The sequence below is a fragment of the Lonchura striata genome, chromosome 16, assembly GCF_046129695.1.
Source record: "Lonchura striata isolate bLonStr1 chromosome 16, bLonStr1.mat, whole genome shotgun sequence".
Taxonomy (NCBI): domain Eukaryota; kingdom Metazoa; phylum Chordata; class Aves; order Passeriformes; family Estrildidae; genus Lonchura; species Lonchura striata.
In genome coordinates this window covers 13919044-13938932 of record NC_134618.1, presented here as the reverse complement: position 1 = coordinate 13938932, position 19889 = coordinate 13919044, and the positions used below count along the sequence as shown (strand labels likewise).

Below are 19889 nucleotides of genomic sequence, written 5' to 3'. Positions count from 1 at the left end.
ATATGTATGGTGATAAGAACAATAAAACAATAACAAAATCCCTCTCAGATCTACAAAAGCCCAATCCCTTCACTTAACAGCTTCCTGATAACTCATTTGAAATTGTGTTTTAGTATTTCTATGGTTTGTTAAAGCAATCTTTAAAATATTAGACAACATTTGCCTTTGTTATTCAAAATACATGACTACACACAGAGATGGCAGAAGCTTTCAGAACAACTTTTCAAGGACACAGATTTGCCTTCTGTTCTTCTTAAGAGAGGTGAAAGCCACAGAGCAGAGCTACCACAGCCTCTCTCCACACCCAGGCCATTCCTGCTCTGAGCATCTCCTGGCAGTGCATGAACACAATGATTATAAACACCCATTACTTATGGTCTCCCTTCAGCTCTACCAGGACCATTACACTGCACTCTCAAGGAATCATCTGAAACACTGCACTTGGGATGTTAATATTATGTGCTCACAGCTCTTTGAACTTGCTCTAAGAAGTCTTAAGAATAGGTACTTTTCCAGCAAAATATAAACATATAAAGCAAACCAAGAGTTACCACAGTAGAGAGAGTGAGAAGTCGCATGATCTGGCCACAGAAAATGCCAACTATCTCCACCCCAGTTCTATTTAGACTGGGCCTGGATCTACTCCTCCAAATCAATTGCTTAATTATTATAATTATATACACAAAAAATTCAACTGCTTTAAAACTAGCACATACTTTAAATGCTCATCTAAAGAAAAGAAGCACAAAAGGCTGTTGCCCTGATTTCTAAGTGTTAAGTTTTCTTTTATAGTACTTTTAAAAGTTTTGAAGTTCTTTTAAAAGTTGTCTATACCTTCTAATGTTTGCATGTTTCTACTAGAGTTCTCGCACACTCTTTATGTAAAAAAATAATCATTGTTTTACAGTCTTCTTTGTAAGAGAAGAGAATTGATAGACTATTAGTTTGACCAGTGTGGTTGGAGAAGTAACAATTTCATCTTCCAATCCACTGTCACTTTTAGAATTCTGTATATTGCAAAGTCAGAAATAAAATTAGCTCTTTTTCTCTTTCAAACTTATCAAGCTTCTGTGTACTCATTTTGTGTCCAATAGTGACAAAAGGCAATACAAAATCTTGAGTTTCCAATAGAGAATAACAGTCTTTTGTAATTAGAAATGGTTCCTTCTACATTCAATTCATAATCTTTTTCACTCTCCAGTAGGTATTGCCCTAATATTTTACCATCTATCCATCCTTCTAACAACCAAATACTCTATGCACATTGTTTATTATCTCTGCACCTAATGAATTTGAAATTGGTTTGAAAAAGCTTCTTACTCTCAGCATATTTATAATACCCCAGATCAAATATTTGAATTAAGGAAGTTGGGCCCCAGAAACATTTTCATCTATCTACTGGGTTATGGCTTCTTTCAAAGTATAATGCATATCAATATCACCTTAAATGTACATCCAGGTATTTGTAGAATTCTGAATACAGATTTGATTAAGTACCATAAAAAGATTAGAGTTCCATTGCTATAAAACTAAGAAAAATCAGACAGGCTTCTCTTTCTTAATATTTAAAGCTACCAGGCTCCTGCTGGAGAAGCTTAAAGCTCTGCTCTGCTTTTATCTATTTTAAAATCTTTCTGAACAACAGCTATCAACCCAAAGAAATATATTTTCAAAGTATTCTTTCATTCCTCAACAAAAGGTAGACATTGGGAAGGTACTTAAATCCATTAAGATGCATGTAGAGTCGCCTCTAGCAACTTCCAACCTATTTTAAATAAGCAGAATTTTTCTATTTCCATACAAATATTCCAGTAGTTTAGTAAACATTTTGTACCTCAGTAGGCATCGGTGTTTGTTAATCTCATACATAAGGAATAAATTCCAAAGCTGCAGGAGCTCTGTGTATTCCCAGGACTCTGCCCAGGCATGCAGACCCCTGAGCCAGACTCTGCAGGAGGATGTTCCTCCAAGTACAGTAGGCAGCCACTGGGGCCAAATGATTCATTCCTACTACCACCTCACAAAGTCTAATTTGATAATTATAGTGATTATCAATTAGCATCTCATCACTATTTGATGACACACGATGACTTGAGGCTAACTAGCATCTCATACATCATTTAATAAAAATGCCATGAAAAGGGGGCTGGTGGCAGAGGCCAGCAGGCAGAGTGAGCTGAGTAAACAAAGGAATGTGCAACAGTTTGGGGACTCTTACAGGTTAGTTTTGCTGAGATGGGCCAGTGCAGACACACCCCCAATGTGAAGGGGCCCTGTGCAGAGCCCTGGCCATCACAGGAGTGGGAGCTCCATTCCCAGCCTGGGACAGGCCACAAATCCACTTTGTCTTCTGTACCTGGAAAGTCACTCCCACTGTGCCAAGGTCTGCACAACAACACTAAGGTTCAAAGAGAATCCTTCATTACTCCGGACAACAACCCAATGTACATTTTAGACTCATTAAACTCACTTTAAAAAGGAAGAAGAAAGCAGATAAATTTTACCCTGAAATATGTAAGCCAACTATCAGAAGACAGAACAGCTGAAGACCTAAGCACAAAATGAATTTACAAGTGGTTCTGTCTACAGTTCACTACAAGATCAGCTTTCACATGGATGATCATTCAAGTTTAGAGAATACTCAACCAAACTGTTGCAGCTGAAACTCATTTCTTCTGTTCACCTTGAAGTGTAAGCTACTTATCTCAACAACTTTACCTGATCTGTTTCCTAGGAGTGAAGAACCTGCATTTCAGTATGCCTGAAATACCTCTTATGTCTTTAATAATGCTGGGATAGTTATTATGGAAACATTAGCTGGTTATAGCTTTGTATTATGATTCATTCAGAAGAGCCATGGCCCATATATTTAGAATGTTCATTTTTTTATTTTATAAAAAGATTGAAGTCATGTAATTCTCTCATGCATATGACCACATCATTCCATTAGAAACGTCTGTGGCTGTAGCAGAATTTCCATTTTCATGAAAGTCTTTTATATTGTCATCTTCTCTCAAAGTAAATTTTTGCATAAAAGTGATGAATGACTTAGAATCTATTAGAATTCAGAGTGCAAAAAGAACCACAAGTTATAAATTAATACAAATTTTGTGAAATTCCAATAAAAGCCCTCCACATCCAAACCTCCACACTGGTTTATGTGTCAAATAATCCTTAAGAAGACTAACTGTAATCTTCAGCATTATATAAAAATTACAATGTATTTTGTTTCTGCATTCATTGTTTCATGTCTTCTACACTTCATAGCTTTATCTGCCCCAATATTTTTCAGAAATAACATCTTATTCTCTTTCCTTCCCCTCCTTGCCTTAAATACTCTTAGTTACTTAAAACTAACTTGGTGTAAGGACTTTTTTCAGGGACTACGTAACTCCCTGAGACATACAGTAACTGAAATTGATACTACTGCAAATGCTGAGTAATCTGAAATAAACTATTGAAAAATTACACTCTACTATGTGCTAAACAAAAGTTTCAATTCACTTTTAATCCAGTAAAATGGCTAGTTTACTACTAACCATAGAAAAGCTGGCATCTAAAATGATCCCTGAATCCCTGGCACTTAAAACTACCTTTTATGATTTTTCCTTTTTAAATGTAAACAGCAAGAATCATCAGCATTTATCTGTCAACATGAAGTATCATATTGGCGCCTATCAACAGCAACTACCAAAAGAAAAAAAGCAAAAAGTGACGTGAATTTTAATTTGCAGAGATAATTATGTCAGGTATGGCTTGTTTCAGGATAACAATACCCTGTTAGGGCTTGCAGGCCTCAGCAAAAGTAATTTGGGAATAGCAGTGACAGCATAAACAAAGCACTGAGAAAGGTTTATGAGGGTGGAGTCCATATAAAACACTGGATTAAATCTCTTATGTATCCTGCGGCTCCAAACTTTCTGAGGATGCAGCAGTAAACCCAGAGCAGACAAACTACAGCAGACTTGGCTTCCAACTCCTCTTCCTCAACACACAGCCCCATCCACTTCTTACAACTGAATGCACCGTTGTTCCCCGTGAAATACTTGAAAACAAAGAGCTAAAACACAAAGACTATTCCCCTTCATGGAGTATGAACTTCCGCTTTTAATAACTAACTCCTGGTGCCACACGATACAGTTCTGCATTGTCCAGTACACCCCACTTCAGCCAGACAATGCACACAGCAATAAAACTCAACCCAGCAAAGAAAGTGAAAGCTGCGTTTGTTCAGCGTGTTATTTGGCGCAGCCAACTGTAATGCTTCTGCCTGCCATTTATTGTTTACTCTGTCAAAGGATTATTAAGAATTAGGCTACATTTGGCAATTTTTGAGAAGGGAATTTACATGCAAAGTGACTGACACTTGGTATTTAAAGTCTATTGGTCGACTCTGACCCTTCGTTTACAAGTGACTCATTTGACTGCAAGGATCTCTGATGTGGAAATGCTCAGATACGAATCAATTGCAGTTTTTGTCTCGGGTAAATGTTACTTGGCAATCCAAAAGAAATGAACAATGCTGAGACCGAGGCTCACATAGAATAGTGCTCATATGTTTAAAGAATTCCTTTTAACATGCCTGGTTTAGTTCTAGTCGGAGGATTTATGACTCCCCTTCTCCTAATAACTTATCTCAGAGCACAGTGGTTTTAAACACACACACACAGACACAGAGACACACACACACAAAACCAGCAGTTAACTCTTTTGCTGCCTGAAAGAACAGCACGGATGCATTTAAGTAAATTTAAAAAGCAGGTTTGATGCTGATAGGGATTGTGAGTCTCCGTGGGAGGTTGGGATAGGGTAAGGATAAGACTAGAAAGGGAGAGAAACATGTAGGTACAGTTTGCAAATCCCTGCTCCATAAAGAGACGATTGTGTGTAAGAAAAGACCATTCCTACATGAATCAGCTCAGTGCAAATTCTGCAGTTTATCTCTGATAAGGATGAAAGTAAAAGGGTTTCTCTGTACCCGCGCAAGATTCCCTTCCTCTCAGAAGGCAGATGCAGCATTTCTATAAACAAAAAATGTCTCTAGCCCTACCTTGTGCCAGTGCTTGCAACATGTGGAGCTGAAGCAACAGAAACGCCCACCATCCCCGACAGAAGATGAAACAGAAGTTTAACTTTATCATCATTCCGCCTCGCCTGCTATTCCTTCGGGCAATAATTTCGCGATCCACCTTTCTTTCAACCGGTGTTGCCTCACTGATGCCCATCCGATCCGACTGGCTGCCACTCCTGCCAGCGCTTTGGTCATCGCTCATTCCGCACCCGCGGGCCGGGCTCTCTGTGGAGGGTCGGAAGCCGGTGCCCCGCGCTTTGGGGGGAAGCGAAGCCCCCACTCGCCAGGATCGGCGGGCTCTTTGATTTGTGCTCGCTCCGCCTGCAAGCCGGGAGCAGCGCTCCGTGTGCCTCCCGCTATGACAGTCGCCACCTAAGTCAATGTTTCTTGTGGAGGTATTGATTGCACCAAAACAACCAGTCAGAAATGTGAAACACATGTTTCTCTGCACTGTCACATCCAATGCCTTCAGCAGAGAGGGAGTAAGTTCATAGGCGTCAGTATTTCAGTAAATCCGGATCCTTCAGCACATCGCAAACAGGAACAGGGAGAAACTGATCCATCTTAGCAGCCACCAGCAGACAATCCAAAGAGAACCTTTTATACTGCAACAGTGATGGAAACTGTTAACCCCGTCATTTTTGTGGAGCGTGGTGAGTTCTCCAGCATGTGTCCCATCCTCCTGTAAAAACCCTCCGATGGAAGTGTTAAATTCTCGCAGAAGGGGGGGTGGGAAAAAAGCGACAAGAGAAAAAAAAAAACTAATTGAAAGTGTCTCGTTATTCCTTGCGCTAAGGATTTATTTCAGACAATTTCAAGATTAGCCATGCAGACAGAGTAGTCTCCCGATATCCCCGCAAAGCTCTGCATAGTTTATATTAATCCGATTTTCCTTGGAATACAAATCTCTACCGTCAATAGAAGGGTTTGCAGGGTTCTCGAGCAGGTAAATCAAGCAGCTCTGGCTGTGATTCCAGCTCGCTGTGCAGTCAGGCAGCCACAGGCCGGTGCCGGTGTCACTTGAACTCCTCACGTTCAGCCGGAGGTAGGGAAAACCTCAGTTGATCCGGTCTCTCTCCTCGAAGGCTGGTACCGATCCCTTCCTAGCAGGGAGACCGCGACAAAAATCACCTCTAAGTGGGAAAGCGCTTTTTCTCTGGCCGGTTGTGGACGCAGCAAGGAAGCAAACCCTCAGCTGGACAGTGTCCGGGGTGGGGGGAGAGAAAATCTCCCGAAACAAACAGCAACAAGGTGAAATCCTCGCAGCTCTGCTGAGCCGGGCTCCTGCTCTCGGCGCTGATGCAGCCCAGGGATCCCGGTCCTTCCTCCGAGCGTCTCTCCCTCACAGGCGCTGTAAACACAAGGGGGAAAGCGCGATCACAACAGCGGCAGCGGCGGCAATAAAACCCAACCGAAAAAAAAAAAAAAAAAAAAAAAAAAAAAGGGAAAGCAAGCGCTGGAGGTTTTATATTTGAACAAAGCATCGGGGTATTGTTTCAGTCCCGCCTTCCGTGAAGGGAAAACTTTCGTGGGAGATTCCCTCCCCCCTCTACTTGTTAAAAGAAAGGAAAGGAGTAGTTATAAAAGAAGCACCGAGGATAAAGGCGAGTTAAAAACAAAGCACCTAGGCGCGAAGTTGATCAAACACGAGCCCCGCCGGCTCGCCCCGGCCCCCGAAAGCCGCCTCAACTTTCCTCACCGCCTCAGGCGGCGGCGCGGCGCGACCCTGCCCGCGCCCCGCCATCCCCCCGCGCCCACCTCGGCGTCCCCGCCCCGCGTCCCGGCTCCCCCTCGGCTCCCTCCGAACCGGCAGCGGCGCTGCTGGCTCACCTCCCGGCTCCCCGCACGGCTCTCCCGCCCACAGCGCCTCAGCCCACCTTCCCCTGACCTACACCTCACCAGCGGGGCCGTATCTGGGCTGGGAAGGGGCTGGGGAGGGGGGCGCATCCTGCGCGGGGCTGAGGGGATGTGTGTGCGTTTATCTGTACGGGTGCGTATCTCTGTGTGTGTGCCACTGTCGGGACTGGGCGGCGCGGGGCTGGGGCGGTATTTCAGTGCAGGTTCCGCAGCCGCGGGAGGGGGGACACACAAGCGACGCCATCCCCATCCCCTCAGCTGCGCTCCCTCCGGCCGGGACGCTCATTGTGCGGCAGAGCGGGGCGGGCGGCGCGCGCGCAAAGGCGGGAGCGGGGCTGTCTCGCGCCCCCTTTTGCCCCCTTCCAACCGGCCTGAGGGGACGCGGCTTGCGCTCCCCGCGGTTTGTCCCCGTCCCCATCCCCGTCCCCATCCCCATCCCCGTCCCCATCCCCGTCCCCATCCCCATCCCCGTCCCCGCGGTCCCGGCGGGGCGCTCCGCCGCCGCGTCCCCGCGCTAACAGCGCCCCCTATGCCCGCGCGGCGGTGCCGCGGGCGGGGACACGCCGGGCCCGCCCGGACAGGCCGGGCCGCCGCCGCCGCCTCAGCCGGGCGCGCCCCGCGGCGGCCGCGCCTCCCGTGCGCCGCTGGGCCTGGAGCAGGAGTGCGGTGAGGAGCCCAGGGAGCCCCGAGGTGCCAGTGAACCCCCGAGGTGCGAGTTTAACCCCCGAGGTGCGAGTTTAACCCCCGAGGTGCGAGTTTAACCCCCGAGGTGCGAGTGAACCCCCGAGGTGCGAGTGAACCCCCGAGGTTTAACCCGTCCCTGCGCGCTGGGCTGTGCGGTGCTGCCGCCTTCCTGTGCCCGCTGCGGTTGTGCCCGTGCAGGGCAGCGAGGGCTGCAGGTTGGCAGAGCCAAAGCTGGAGCTTGGCTCCTGCTCCTTCTGCCTTTTTGAGAGGCGGTGTGTGATGATGGAGCCGTGCAGCAAACACTGTGTATTATCACATCAAACACAAGGTCATCTTCCCCTTCTATTAACAGCCGGTGTGGTGGGTGTTTGACAGGTGTGTTACCCAAGAAAGCACCCTTTTCTCTAGCCTTTGTTATTTTACGGCATTCAAGAAGGTAAAGCAGCTTCACAGTTTGCACTCCGGAGCAAGGGAACACTTTCCCTGGTTCCCTGGCAGGATCTCCTGTGCCCAACACCTGCCCCTCAGCTGCCTTCCTGTCCAAGCCATTCCATCCATCAGCATCCAGAGCTGCAGGGCAGCTTTTCCTCCTGACCTCCCTGTGTATCTCCCAGGTACATCTGTCTGCCAGATTCCCTCCTACGCCAGTCCCTGCTTCTTCTAGTATCCAACAGGTTATTAAGTTTTTATGACGTCTCTTGTCTGCCCACCCTTTATGCTTCCGTGTGCCAGCTTGTTCCGTGTTCAAGAAGTTGCTGTACTAAAATCCTCCTTATTGTGGCACCTTTTCCTGGTGGGAGATATGAGCTGTATTCACCAGCCGCCTCTTCTTTGTGGTGAATAGAGTGAAAATAGCGATTCTGTTGTGCCTGCCACGTCACACTTTCCTTTTTTTGTGCGTAGACCACATTAATAATTATCTACACATATCAGGACTCGGTGCTTATGATTTTCCCTGCAATACGTCCGTTTTGAGAACAATGCAGCCTGAACCCAGATTGTGTTCAGGACTGACCTCAAGGAAGTAACAGTCTGTTTGTAACTCCCAATGCACCAATAGTAGTTCTTTTACTGCAGCATGAAAAAAAAAACCTCTCTTTTTATTTAACCAGTAATTTTGGGTGGAATTGATTTGCCTTAACTGGAAATGGAAAACATATTCGTGTGTTGGGAAGTTTTGTTTTGGTTTTTTTTAAAGCACTGTTACCAAAGGAGCGTAGGGCTGCTCACAGAAATTTCAGTTTAAGATTTCAAATTCAGTTTGATACCTAAGAAAGTCCTCTGTGCTTCCTCATGAGTTCGAAGGGAGGCAGTTTGCAGTGGTTATGAGAATTGTGAAAAGTCCGCTGAAAGAGTCGTTGTCGGACTGTTGTAACCAAGGTGCTACAAAGGAGAAATGCTTATTTCTGTAGCATTGCTCAATTTCAGTGGAAGTTTGTATCACTTTGAAATTAACATGTTTTCCTTGTAGCCCTTTAAATCTGTTCAGCATGCAAACATAAACATTGGAAAGTAACCTACAAACGTAAACATCGGAAAGTAACTTACTTTCATCGCTCAGGCCTTGTTTTCTTATTTAAATGTGATGTCTTTTATACCTGACATTTTGGGTAAATTGTTTGCAGTTTGTTATTTTTAACAATGAGCACATCTAAGAGGACAATATTACAATATTAATGGTTGGGGTTTTTTTTCTATTTACCTTGGTTACAGTAAATATACATAATAGTGTTCATACTTAGAAAAACTTACCTGAAATATTGTTATCTATGTAAATTAGTGAAAGCTTTTTACCACTTCCCCCTCCTGCATGCATGTAACAATTAAACATATAGTAGGAATGCTGGTAGGAGAACAGCTCTCCCACCTGAAAAAGCAGGAACAACAAATCTGATGGTCATAAAGACAGAAAAAAGGAAGGGATGAGTTTTCAGGAATTTTTAAAGTAAACACAGGAAGAAAAGAAGTAATGTAATTAGTTTTATTTAAAGGTGGAAAAAGAGAAGGTTGAATGTCTTTATCAATGACTGTTGTGTTTTGAAACTAGGTGTAAATGCGGTGAGATAATGAGACAAAAGAGAAAGCAAGAAAAGGCTGCACTACTCAAGAGGGGCCTTGTAATGAAAGGCAGCCTTCTAGCCGAGAAAGTGGAAGCATGGAACTACTTCCACAGGAAAATCTCACCAGTGTTTTTTTACAATCTTCTAATCTTCTTCCTTTATATCTTTTGGGGTACAGTTTATTGATTCTTTAGCATTTGGAATTAGCTAAACTCCTACAGATGGAGTGTTCTCATATGCAAATCATTTTATGTGCTTTTTAAGGCTTTATTTGTTTGTTTGGGGGGGGGGTTGTACGACTTCGTTTGTTTGTTTTTGAGCACTACAGCAGTTGTTGGGATCTGCTGTATCTCCTCTTGGAGTCTCTGGTTCTTGCAGTCATTGATGGGTGGTAGCTGGGGTCTAGATGATACAAACGTGATGGTTTTAAACCAGGTTTTAATGTGGTTTGTTTGGCTGTTTTAGTCCTGTAAACCAAATAATTATACTGCATTATCTTCTATTTTAAAAAATTATATTTTTATGTGACATTTCTCGACAGCACACTTTCTTTGTTGATGACTTACTCCACCTGGAAAATTTAACTGGTAAAGCAAAAGTCTTTATCAAAATCTTTGAAAATTAAATGGAGGACTGTATGAACACCATAACAGGCAAAATAAAAGTTGATATTCTAGTAAGGTCTTTATCATAAGTAATGTAGAACAATTACTACTTTTAATTCTTTAATAGAAGGTACGGATTCTGAAAACAATTCCATGGGTTGTTCCTACACTTCCATTTTCCTTCACTAAAAATTTAAAGTGCAAAACTCAGGACAAGCAATTTTTATTGACTACCACATGATAGTCCCAGAGGGTTCTTATATTGCCTTTCCTTTTCTCCCAAGAGGGACAGTGCTTTTGAAAACAATGACTTTGCAAGTAGAAAATAACTTTCTTTCAAATGGGAAGGTTTTTCAGCATATTAATTCAACCTGAATTCAGTGAATTTTTGGGAGGGGGCTAAAATCTTTCCTAGCAAGGGTATATTCCCAAGGGACACTAGCCAGCTGCTCTGCTTTTATCAAGTAAATATGCTTCTACGTCAATAAAAAACATTGGAAGAGAAGGGAAAAAGTATCCCATTATATGCTGGAAGTCTCAGGGGAAACATTAGGCAATGACTTCACCACACTTCTGGAAGTATCTCCTGCAGCAAACGCTGTTGCAAGAGCAAGAATAACTCCCATTAAATGTTACTGGCCTTAAATAACTTAATATGGTGTTAGTTTATAAAGCCCCCAAACAAACAGAATGACAAATTTTTGTTTTCTCCATGTGGTTTGGATTTACATAAAAGAAATTAGAATTAGATTTATGTACCTCTTATGTCTGATTTTAAATTCAGAGATGCTAGCAAATTCAGAGTTAAATTCCTTCTTGCTTGCTTCTTAATATGATTGTGCTCAGGAGTGTGGGAACAGGCGAGGTGCAGTTCTAAGGCACAACTGTAGAAGTTGAGGGCAGAATGAATATATGGAAATGTTTCATGGCTTTTATGAGCCTGAGAAGGTTCCTGCTAGAGCTGTAGCACTCTGTATTCATGCTCAAATTCAGTTAAGCTGATGGAAGCAGTGTCTGTGCCGTCAGGACAAGGAGCTAATGTGGTTTCTGAATTATCCCACCTCCTGTATTATCCCAAGGTAACGATAGGCTTTCTCATTTAGCCATCAGAAGAAATCCACAATGACCCAGCCATGTTGCCCTGCTGTGTTTTATGGAGTAGAGAGTTAGCGAAGTAAGATAAAGGATCAAGACAACAGGTTCTGCGTTTTTGAAATGCAGACGTTTGAAAACATTCTCAGAGCCTCCCAGAGGAAGTCTATGGGGGCTCTTATGATTCCACTCCAGACAAGATGGGCTAGAATGGAGAGAGAGATCTTCTCTTAAGAAGTCTGTGCCTTCAAACACCAGCGGGTCTGGCTACCCAGCCATGGGTTGCTGGGATTGCCCTTTCATGGTTCTGATGATGCCCCAGGCATGAGTGACCTGAGCACTTTGAGAACTGTCTGAAATTGCCCATAAATAATGGGGCAGACTTCGGACAAAGACTGAATGTTTCAGTTGAACTTAACCTTTATACTGAGGAGTGCCATCTTGGGGACTTCCTCAACCTTCTAGTTGACTAGGAAAAAATAAATGAAGCAGAATCTGAAACCGTAAGTATAAAAGAAATCTACTGAATAGCAGCTGAATATTACCAGTGAAATGCATTAATTCATCAGCTTACACTTGATCACACTAGGCAGAAGACATCCAGAGACTACATCAGACTGTAGGGTGATATTAGTTGCATTCTTTTTCCCCCCCAATCCTTTTTTGTTTTTTTTTTTCCTGGAACTAAACCATAACCCATTCACAACAGTAAAAATTACTGCTTCTGCAGGACATGTCTCAGGCAGGACATAAAATGTTAAACACTTTGAAATGAGATTAGATTTCATGATGTTTTCTGTTTTTCAATAACTCCTATGTGAAAAACCCAACACACAAATCCCCCACAAAATCTTTAGCTGAAGTCCTTGTATCCCATGTGAGATCCGTTGTGATTTCTGTTGATTACAATTTTCTGAATTTCCTGATTAAGATGCTGTAATATGCCCGTGGTTTCTCCCAGAGAGAGTACTAGTTTAGTCATTAGTGAACTGGTTATTGTCTTCCATATTCTTATTGACAAAAACATTACAAAGACCTAAATGACTTTCCTGCAGTCCCTGAGTAGTGCAGAACACTGTTTTTATCAAGGGCATGGGTTATTTTCAGGTGCATAAACATCTTAAGTAAGCAAAGACATCCATTGAACACTTTGTGATGGGATTCCTCCATTACAGTGAGGAACTGTGTTAAGTGTATGCATAGAGAACATATTCCAAAAAATAGCATATTCCTGAGATCCTGTAACTGAGAAATGCAACGTGCTAGATGTGAACAAGTTAGTTCATTATTACAATCCTGCATTCTTCTGACTTGATTGACATGACTCAAATGGAAAAGCTTTAAAAGCAAAATGCCAGTGTGACAAACAGATAACAAGGAGGATGGAAACAATTACCACGAGGACTTGAGCAGTCCCACTCACTAAAAGGGTGAAAACTGAACATCTCAGCCATGTTGCTGCTGCAACATTTGTCTGTCATGGAAAAATAAACAGGTCATGAAATAGCAAAGGGAGTTTTAAAGAATAAATAGAAGCTATTTACAGTGATTGGCCACCTGAGCTATAGATGATTTTTTCCTCCATAGGACATGAATATGTATTGATGAGTAGTATTTTCAATTAGGATTCAAATCCAGCGGAATCTGCCACTATGAAAATTTCAGCAGATACTTCTCTGCCATAATGAGACCATGGCTTGTCTTTTAAGGACATTTTGGCTTTATTAATCCTTTGCTCCTAAACATTTGTGTAGCCAAAAATTTTCCAGATTTATTGATGACTGAAGTTGAGATGTCAATTTTAGATACTGTAACTCTGGTTTACAAAAATAAAAAATGGACTATACTGTTGGTTCAGGGAGATAAAGTGAGAGGGTTAATGTGAGTGAGCCACTGTGCCAGATGGTTTTTACAAGTACTGCTATTTTGGCATAAAATTAATGTTGTTCCAAAATATTTTTGCCAGATATCTGTGCAGAGATTCTGAACAGCAGGTTCTTATATTTAGCGGCCAAAATAATTTATTTGTCACCACTGTTCTCCTTGGCTGCATCCTTGAGTACATCAGCTCAGCCCTTCTCTTGACTGGCTGCATTGGCATCTACTTAGTGCTTCACAGCTTTTTCTAGACTGCTTTTCTCAGTTCTGTAATTCTTCCTTTTCTTAGAAGTTTTTTCTTTCTTTTTTATTATTTTTTTTAAGATGATCAAAAGCAATTATAATATATCTTTGAATCTGTTCAAGATAGGACAAGAGTTCAGATTAGAACTAGAGAGCTTTCCTTTCCACAGGTCTCTTATCATGATTCTGCTAACAGAAATTAATTTTGTAGAAATCCAGGCTTGGGCACGGACGGTACATTTCACCATTCTTACAGCTTTAGCTCAAGGTTATTATTGCTGCTCTGTGCTCAGAAGGGAAGGCTGCATACTAATTACAGACATTTTATCTTAATTTCCATAGCAATTAAATGTTATTTTAAAAGGCTAATCTGAAATATTTTCTAAGTGATCCACTTGGGTGACACCCTTGCACCATTTTTAGGAAAGCGATGAAAATGTATTTAAACATGTGCTAAGGTCTTGAATCCAAATGTCACTTTTCACTGTTACTTTTCAGTAATACAGACAATATGAAATGCATATTCCTTGGAAGAAAACACCCACAACAAAGAAGTTCACACCCATGATAAATTTAAGCAGCAGCAGAATATCAGGATAGCTTTGACAGCATAGCTGATGTAAAGGAGAAATATTGGAGTAAAAATAAAATAAAACAATCTTTATTGAAGAAATTTATGTTTTAAAGGAAGTAGGAAAGCTTTGTGGTTATTTACATAGAAACCATTGATTTTCTTAACTACTCTGTAATGCATCTATGCAGTAATTTAGAAAGCTTATACTTAAAACAGATGCCAGCATTATTCTTCAGAGAGTACTCGGAGCACAGTGAGTGTGAGACAGATGGATGCAGCAGAATCAATAGTTCAGAGAACTCCATCAGGTGCATGTGTTTCACATAGGTCAAGTTTGATGAAACCCCAGCTTCGTGAATCAACACTTGTGGTGTAAATAATTCACAGGAATGGAAAAAAAAAATCCACTATGCTTATATGGGATGAATATAAATACACTTTTTAAATAATTGTTAGTGAGCTGTAATATGATCTGACTCTTGTAGCTGTATATACATATCATCCTACTAATAGAGAGTTTTAGTACAGCAAGAGGTTGGAGATTTTTGTTTTAGTAATGAGTTTAGTGAAATAAGGAAAACTATGAACTTTAAACTGAGTGGCATTTGCAATACAATAACACTGCAGCCTCTTTGCTCTTTTACTGTAAAAAAAAATATATAAATCTTTAATTAGTATTTAAATCTGATCTCATTCCTTATTTGATATGTGTATCTTCAGGTTTTAAGTATGACTCTAATGTGACCTCCCTTTGGGAGCAGCTCCACAGGGCTCTGACAGGCCCAAGAGGAAAGGGTACAACCTCCAGAGTGAGATGACTTGCTCTGTAAAGCACTCAATGATCAGAACAAACTCCACACCAGTGAAGTAAAGTAAAGCTCAGCTCAGTCTGGATCTCCCTAGACATGGAACTTAATTCTGCTCCAGCACGTTTTTTCAACTGCTGCAGCCTTACACATTTTGGTGTCAGTACTTCTGTTTTTACTGGTAAGGTGAAAAAACCCAAAGGAAGTCATGTGTTGTTATCATTTGCCCCCACTCCCCAGAACTGTAGTGGATTCCAGATCGTGTAGGATGAGAATAAGAGCTACTTTGTTTTGCTGAGAATGTTTATCATTGCATGTTTTTCCTGACAGACTTTCAGAGAAGCCTTTCAAGCCCCGTCACAAAAAGCAAAAATTAGGTAGATAAGGGTGAAACTTCAATATTGATTTGTAACTTGGATTCATTCACATACAACTAAATTCAGTTATGAAATTTATAACCTTAAAAGCCTAAATAAAAATAAAGATGCCAAAAGGAACTCATGGGAGGTGGTGTACTTTGTAGAGAAATAGCAATATATTTCTTTGCTAGTCAAAATTAATACTTTAAAAGAGTTACCAAGATGAATGCAAAATACCTTCAAATTTATAATGCTTAAATAATACAAATATTCTTTTATATTACATAATGCTTGGATATACCATGGATTCTTCAAACAACTGCCAAACAAGTTCTGTGAACTGTCAGTGTCTCTTTAGCAATAAAATTTCCAGAAGACTGGAAGGAAAACCCAATGTTGTGTAAATATTTTAAAGTTAATGACGCCACAAGTAATCCCAGACATGTTAATTGAAGATCAGTCCTCATGCACTCAACAGACTGCTTACGATGGAAACAGTAGAAGCAAAATTGAAAATCAGTGCTGATTAATTTGTTTTTTATGGAAAACAGATATTGAACAAGAATGCTGGTGCTGTGGATGACATCACAGCCTTGACAGATAATCTCCCATTGCTTCATTTAATGTTCTTCTTTGCCCATAATGTCTTGCCTGATTATGGTTTTAAAAACAAGTGGGTTATCTGATATTCAGCCCTTTAGATTGGAATGATAAACTGAAACAAACTTCAGAAAATAAACACTGGGTTGAAAGGTGTGTGGAAGGAGCATGTGTTTGGGGGAACTTTGTCAGATCTATTTTTAGGCCTGATATTATTTAGGATCCTTCCTGAAGAATGACATTCTGAGAAATCTTTCATCTGTCAGGAGAAGCATGCTTTGGGATATAAAAAAAAAAAATCCACCGTTGAAAAGTGATGCTAAATTATTTCAGACCACAAATAAGAGTAGAGGTTGTCAACATTGAATTTTCATCTCTATGGTGACACTTGAAAAAGCTTAGCTAAAGCAACTGTAAGTGTGAAATTAGAGAACATAAACTGAAGAATGATAAATCCCTTTGTGGATGTCATAATTCTTGAGTAATATAAACTCTAGTGTGCTGGAGTTTGGAATTTAAGAGATTTTTAACATCTGAAATGAAATAATCACATTGAGTTCAACTAGTTTTATTTATTGCCAGTGTTCAGCAGCTTAGGTTTCCTGAACCATTCACTCGGACCATTCCAGTTGGTAACTGGTTTCCACATATTTTACCTAGACATGCAATGGCCTCTCTGTAGATGATGTTGCTTATTTAGAAAATATTCTGTAAATAGACTTTTTGCTATTCCTGATTATATTTTTCTTAATGTTCAATATTGCTTTCCAATAGAAATAATAATTTTGTTAATATTCCAACTTAAAAAAAAAAAAACAAACTTTGTGTACATGACTTGGCTTTAAAAATTACAGGGAGTTTGCAATATAAACAAACATTGCTTCATCAAACAGCTGCCTCACAAGATGGAGTAGAATACTGACCTTATCCATGGAAGTCTTTTTAGTAGTTTCAGGGGGAAGACAGGGAAGGAAGTTGCTATTGCACAGTGGTTGATTGTTCTTGGTTTCACCTGAACCCAGTGATCTTTGTTGATCATAGCAGCAGCCAGAGAATTTCTCTAATGTGCAAGAAAGAAAACAAAAACAGCAGAGAAACTGTTCCAAATTCTGAGAGACTTGTCAACAATAAAGTGTGTTAGTTGCTTTGGTGACAAGAACAAAGCCAGCAAGGAAGGGTATTTGCAATTAAATACTTAAAAAAAGTTTCCAATTACATTTATTTGTAAAATGTATGGCAACAAAAAGTGAGTTTGGAGTCTCCATACTTCTTTTATATGACAAGAGAAACTTTGCTTTGTGGCATTCATTGAACAATGTCACATCTTGCTTTTTCTTTCTCAACTCTTTACTCCAGCTTTTCAAAAGGAGATTTACATGCTGTCTCAGACATCTTACATACATAGATTAACAAGAAATAAATTTGCCTTGGATTTTGGCAAATCTCAAAACCATATGTTCAGAGAGTTCTTTCATTCAGTTGTAATTAATTTTTTACAAAATTAGTAGCTTTAATCTATTGGATACCTGGATGGAGTCTGAATCCTGCTATGGGTGTTTGAAGTCTCAGGGAGTTGTAGTAGATCAAGCAAAGCTTTCATAGGTTTGGCCTTTCTCCTTTCACTATATGCATCTGTGCTAAATAATACTGAGGCTAATTCTGCCTTTTGTCATAATGATATAAATCCAAAATAAAGCAAGGACTTAGTACATGTACTCCAGGCAAGGGGCAAATCCTATATATTACAGCAGTAATATATAAATGCTTAACTTGCAGCAGATGAATATCTCTGCAGGATTTAATTTAAGCAGACACTTCTAGTTTCAGTGAATGTCACCTGGAGCAGAGCTTGGTGTGCTGGTTGGAGACACATTGTGCCTTGCTTGCTGTTATTGCTTGATCTCTAACAAGTCCCAGGGGCTTCCAGTCACTTAGCGTTCATTATTTAGGCAAAATTTCATTTAAAGGCATCCTAAAATGTTGTAAAATAATGATTACAAAGCCTCTGAACAAAGCAAGAACAATATATCTTAAATTGCTGCTTGAAATATCTCAGATGTAGAATTTTTCTGTTACAAAGCATTTTGAATTATTCTGGGTTTAGTTACTTTAAGGTATATTTTTAAGTAACATCCATAAATTTGTCCCTAGAAAAATATCAAAAGGGTGAAAAAGAACACTTGTTTTAGTTGTGCCCCTGTGCTGAATAGTCACATTTTGCATTGGCTCCTTGATAAACATTGCAGCTGAGAGTAATTCTGAAAAAGAAAAATGGAAGAGCAGCTTTCCTTCCAGCACACTGCAGTATAACGTCTTATGACACAGCTAAGTATAGCTAATTTATTTGGAGCAAAGAGGTTATTAAGATGAAGATTAATGCACAAATAACTCTTTCCTGGAAGCTTACTGTGATACATAAACTCACAAAATCTGTTGCATGGGAGGGTTTACAACGTGCTCAGTGTGGCTGAGATCCTTTTTATCAGCACAGTAATATTTGGGGTACTCTTCCAGAGGCCACTGCACAGCAGGGAAGAAGGGCCTGGACATTCCTTTTATCCCCACAAACATGAAAGTGTGTTTACTGGAAGAGGAATAATTGTATTGGGGTTCAAGATCCATTATGATTCCAAGAGGAGTCAGTACCATGATTTCATGCTGATAGCCCAGAGAAGCCACTAAGCAACAAATGGGAATTGTTGGTTTGTTGTGGTAACTGTGTTTTATACATTTCTAGACCATCATGGACTGCTTTTGTTTTGTTTTGCCTTTCCTTGGAGACCTGAGTATTAGGTAGAAATAATACCATGATTTTTAGTAGATTTGGGTTCTTGCCCTGAGTAACCCCCCTATGTAACTTCCTCCATGTATCTAATGTGTACCATATGTCTGGGGTAATAATTTGCAGGAATATGTCAGAATGTCTCTCTAGTAAGGTTAGGGGTAATAAACTGTTGTTAGTGGTTCCAAGGTCAAACCTGAGTTCTTTCCATGGAAATAAAAGATAGCACTGCATTACCTTGTCAAGTTAATACAGTGTGATAGAGCAGCTCAGGCAGCACATCCTGAAAGACTGTAAATGTCTAATAGATTTAGGAAAACTGTACCTCAGGGAACATATTAGGAAGGATTCATCAATGGATCAAAACTGTCTTGGAGCCTTACTTATTGGGGACCAGCAGAGTTTTAAATTATTGCTTTCTTAAGAAAAGCCTCAAGACAAATTGTATTTCTTAGATTAGCTTTACACGAGTGGTCAATAGTTTATGTTGGAGAATTTTGAGGGTTTGTTGTGGTTTTTTTTTTCAACACTGGCATGAGCAGTTTCAATAATTTGAACTCTGTAATTAAGTTTTGATTTTTTTCCCAAATGATTTTCAAATTGCTTAATGTGCTGCTTATAGTCTGTCGTTCTTTGCAGATGAAATTGGACAGATTTGTGAAGTGTCTTAGCAGTGTGTCTCTAATGACAAAGAAGTTTAATTATAAGATATGGGTTTGCAAGTTGTGCATTAATTAGACACAAAATTAACAAAGTGGGAAGTTTGTACACATGTTCACACATACACAGAACATCAGGAAGTTTTCATGCATAGATGTGTCCCAATGTATGTAAGCATTTGGAATCAATACTGGTTTAAGGGTTATAGCAATTATTGAGAATTCTGCTACTCTGTGTGTTTTGAATTGTACTACAATTCATCCCTGTGAAATCAGTTACTCGATATTTCCAATGTGGCTGAAGTAGAAACTGGCCTCTATTTATGATTGAACTTAGATCTCCCTATTATGCTTATGCTGTTTAAAGTCATGATGGATGGTAACTCACAGCTCAAACAAGAAAACTTTATACCAAGGAGCAGATAAATAGGATTAAGTTAATAATTCTGCAGTTCTGGAGTAATTGCTATTTACAAAGCACAAACTGTGGTTTACTGATGACATCATTAGAGTCTTGCTTTAATTAAAGTCTATATTGCCTGTGTTTTACTATGACTGCCTCTTACTGTAAATTGATTTTATAGGGCACTAATTTGTGAACTCCATATTGCTGCAGAAT

General features: G+C 40.4%; 1 protein-coding gene across 1 annotated transcript in view; it reads right to left on the bottom strand.

The window, feature by feature from the left end:
• SDK1 (sidekick cell adhesion molecule 1) overlaps positions 1 to 6451 on the bottom strand; it is a 376424-nt gene extending 369973 nt beyond the window's left edge. The window contains exon 1 of the mRNA XM_021549399.3: positions 5051 to 6451. Coding sequence (XP_021405074.1) covers positions 5051 to 5510 — 460 coding nt within the window. The 5' untranslated portion in view covers positions 5511 to 6451. The remainder of the gene's footprint in view (positions 1 to 5050) is intronic.
• Between the last annotated feature and the right edge of the window lie 13438 nt (positions 6452 to 19889).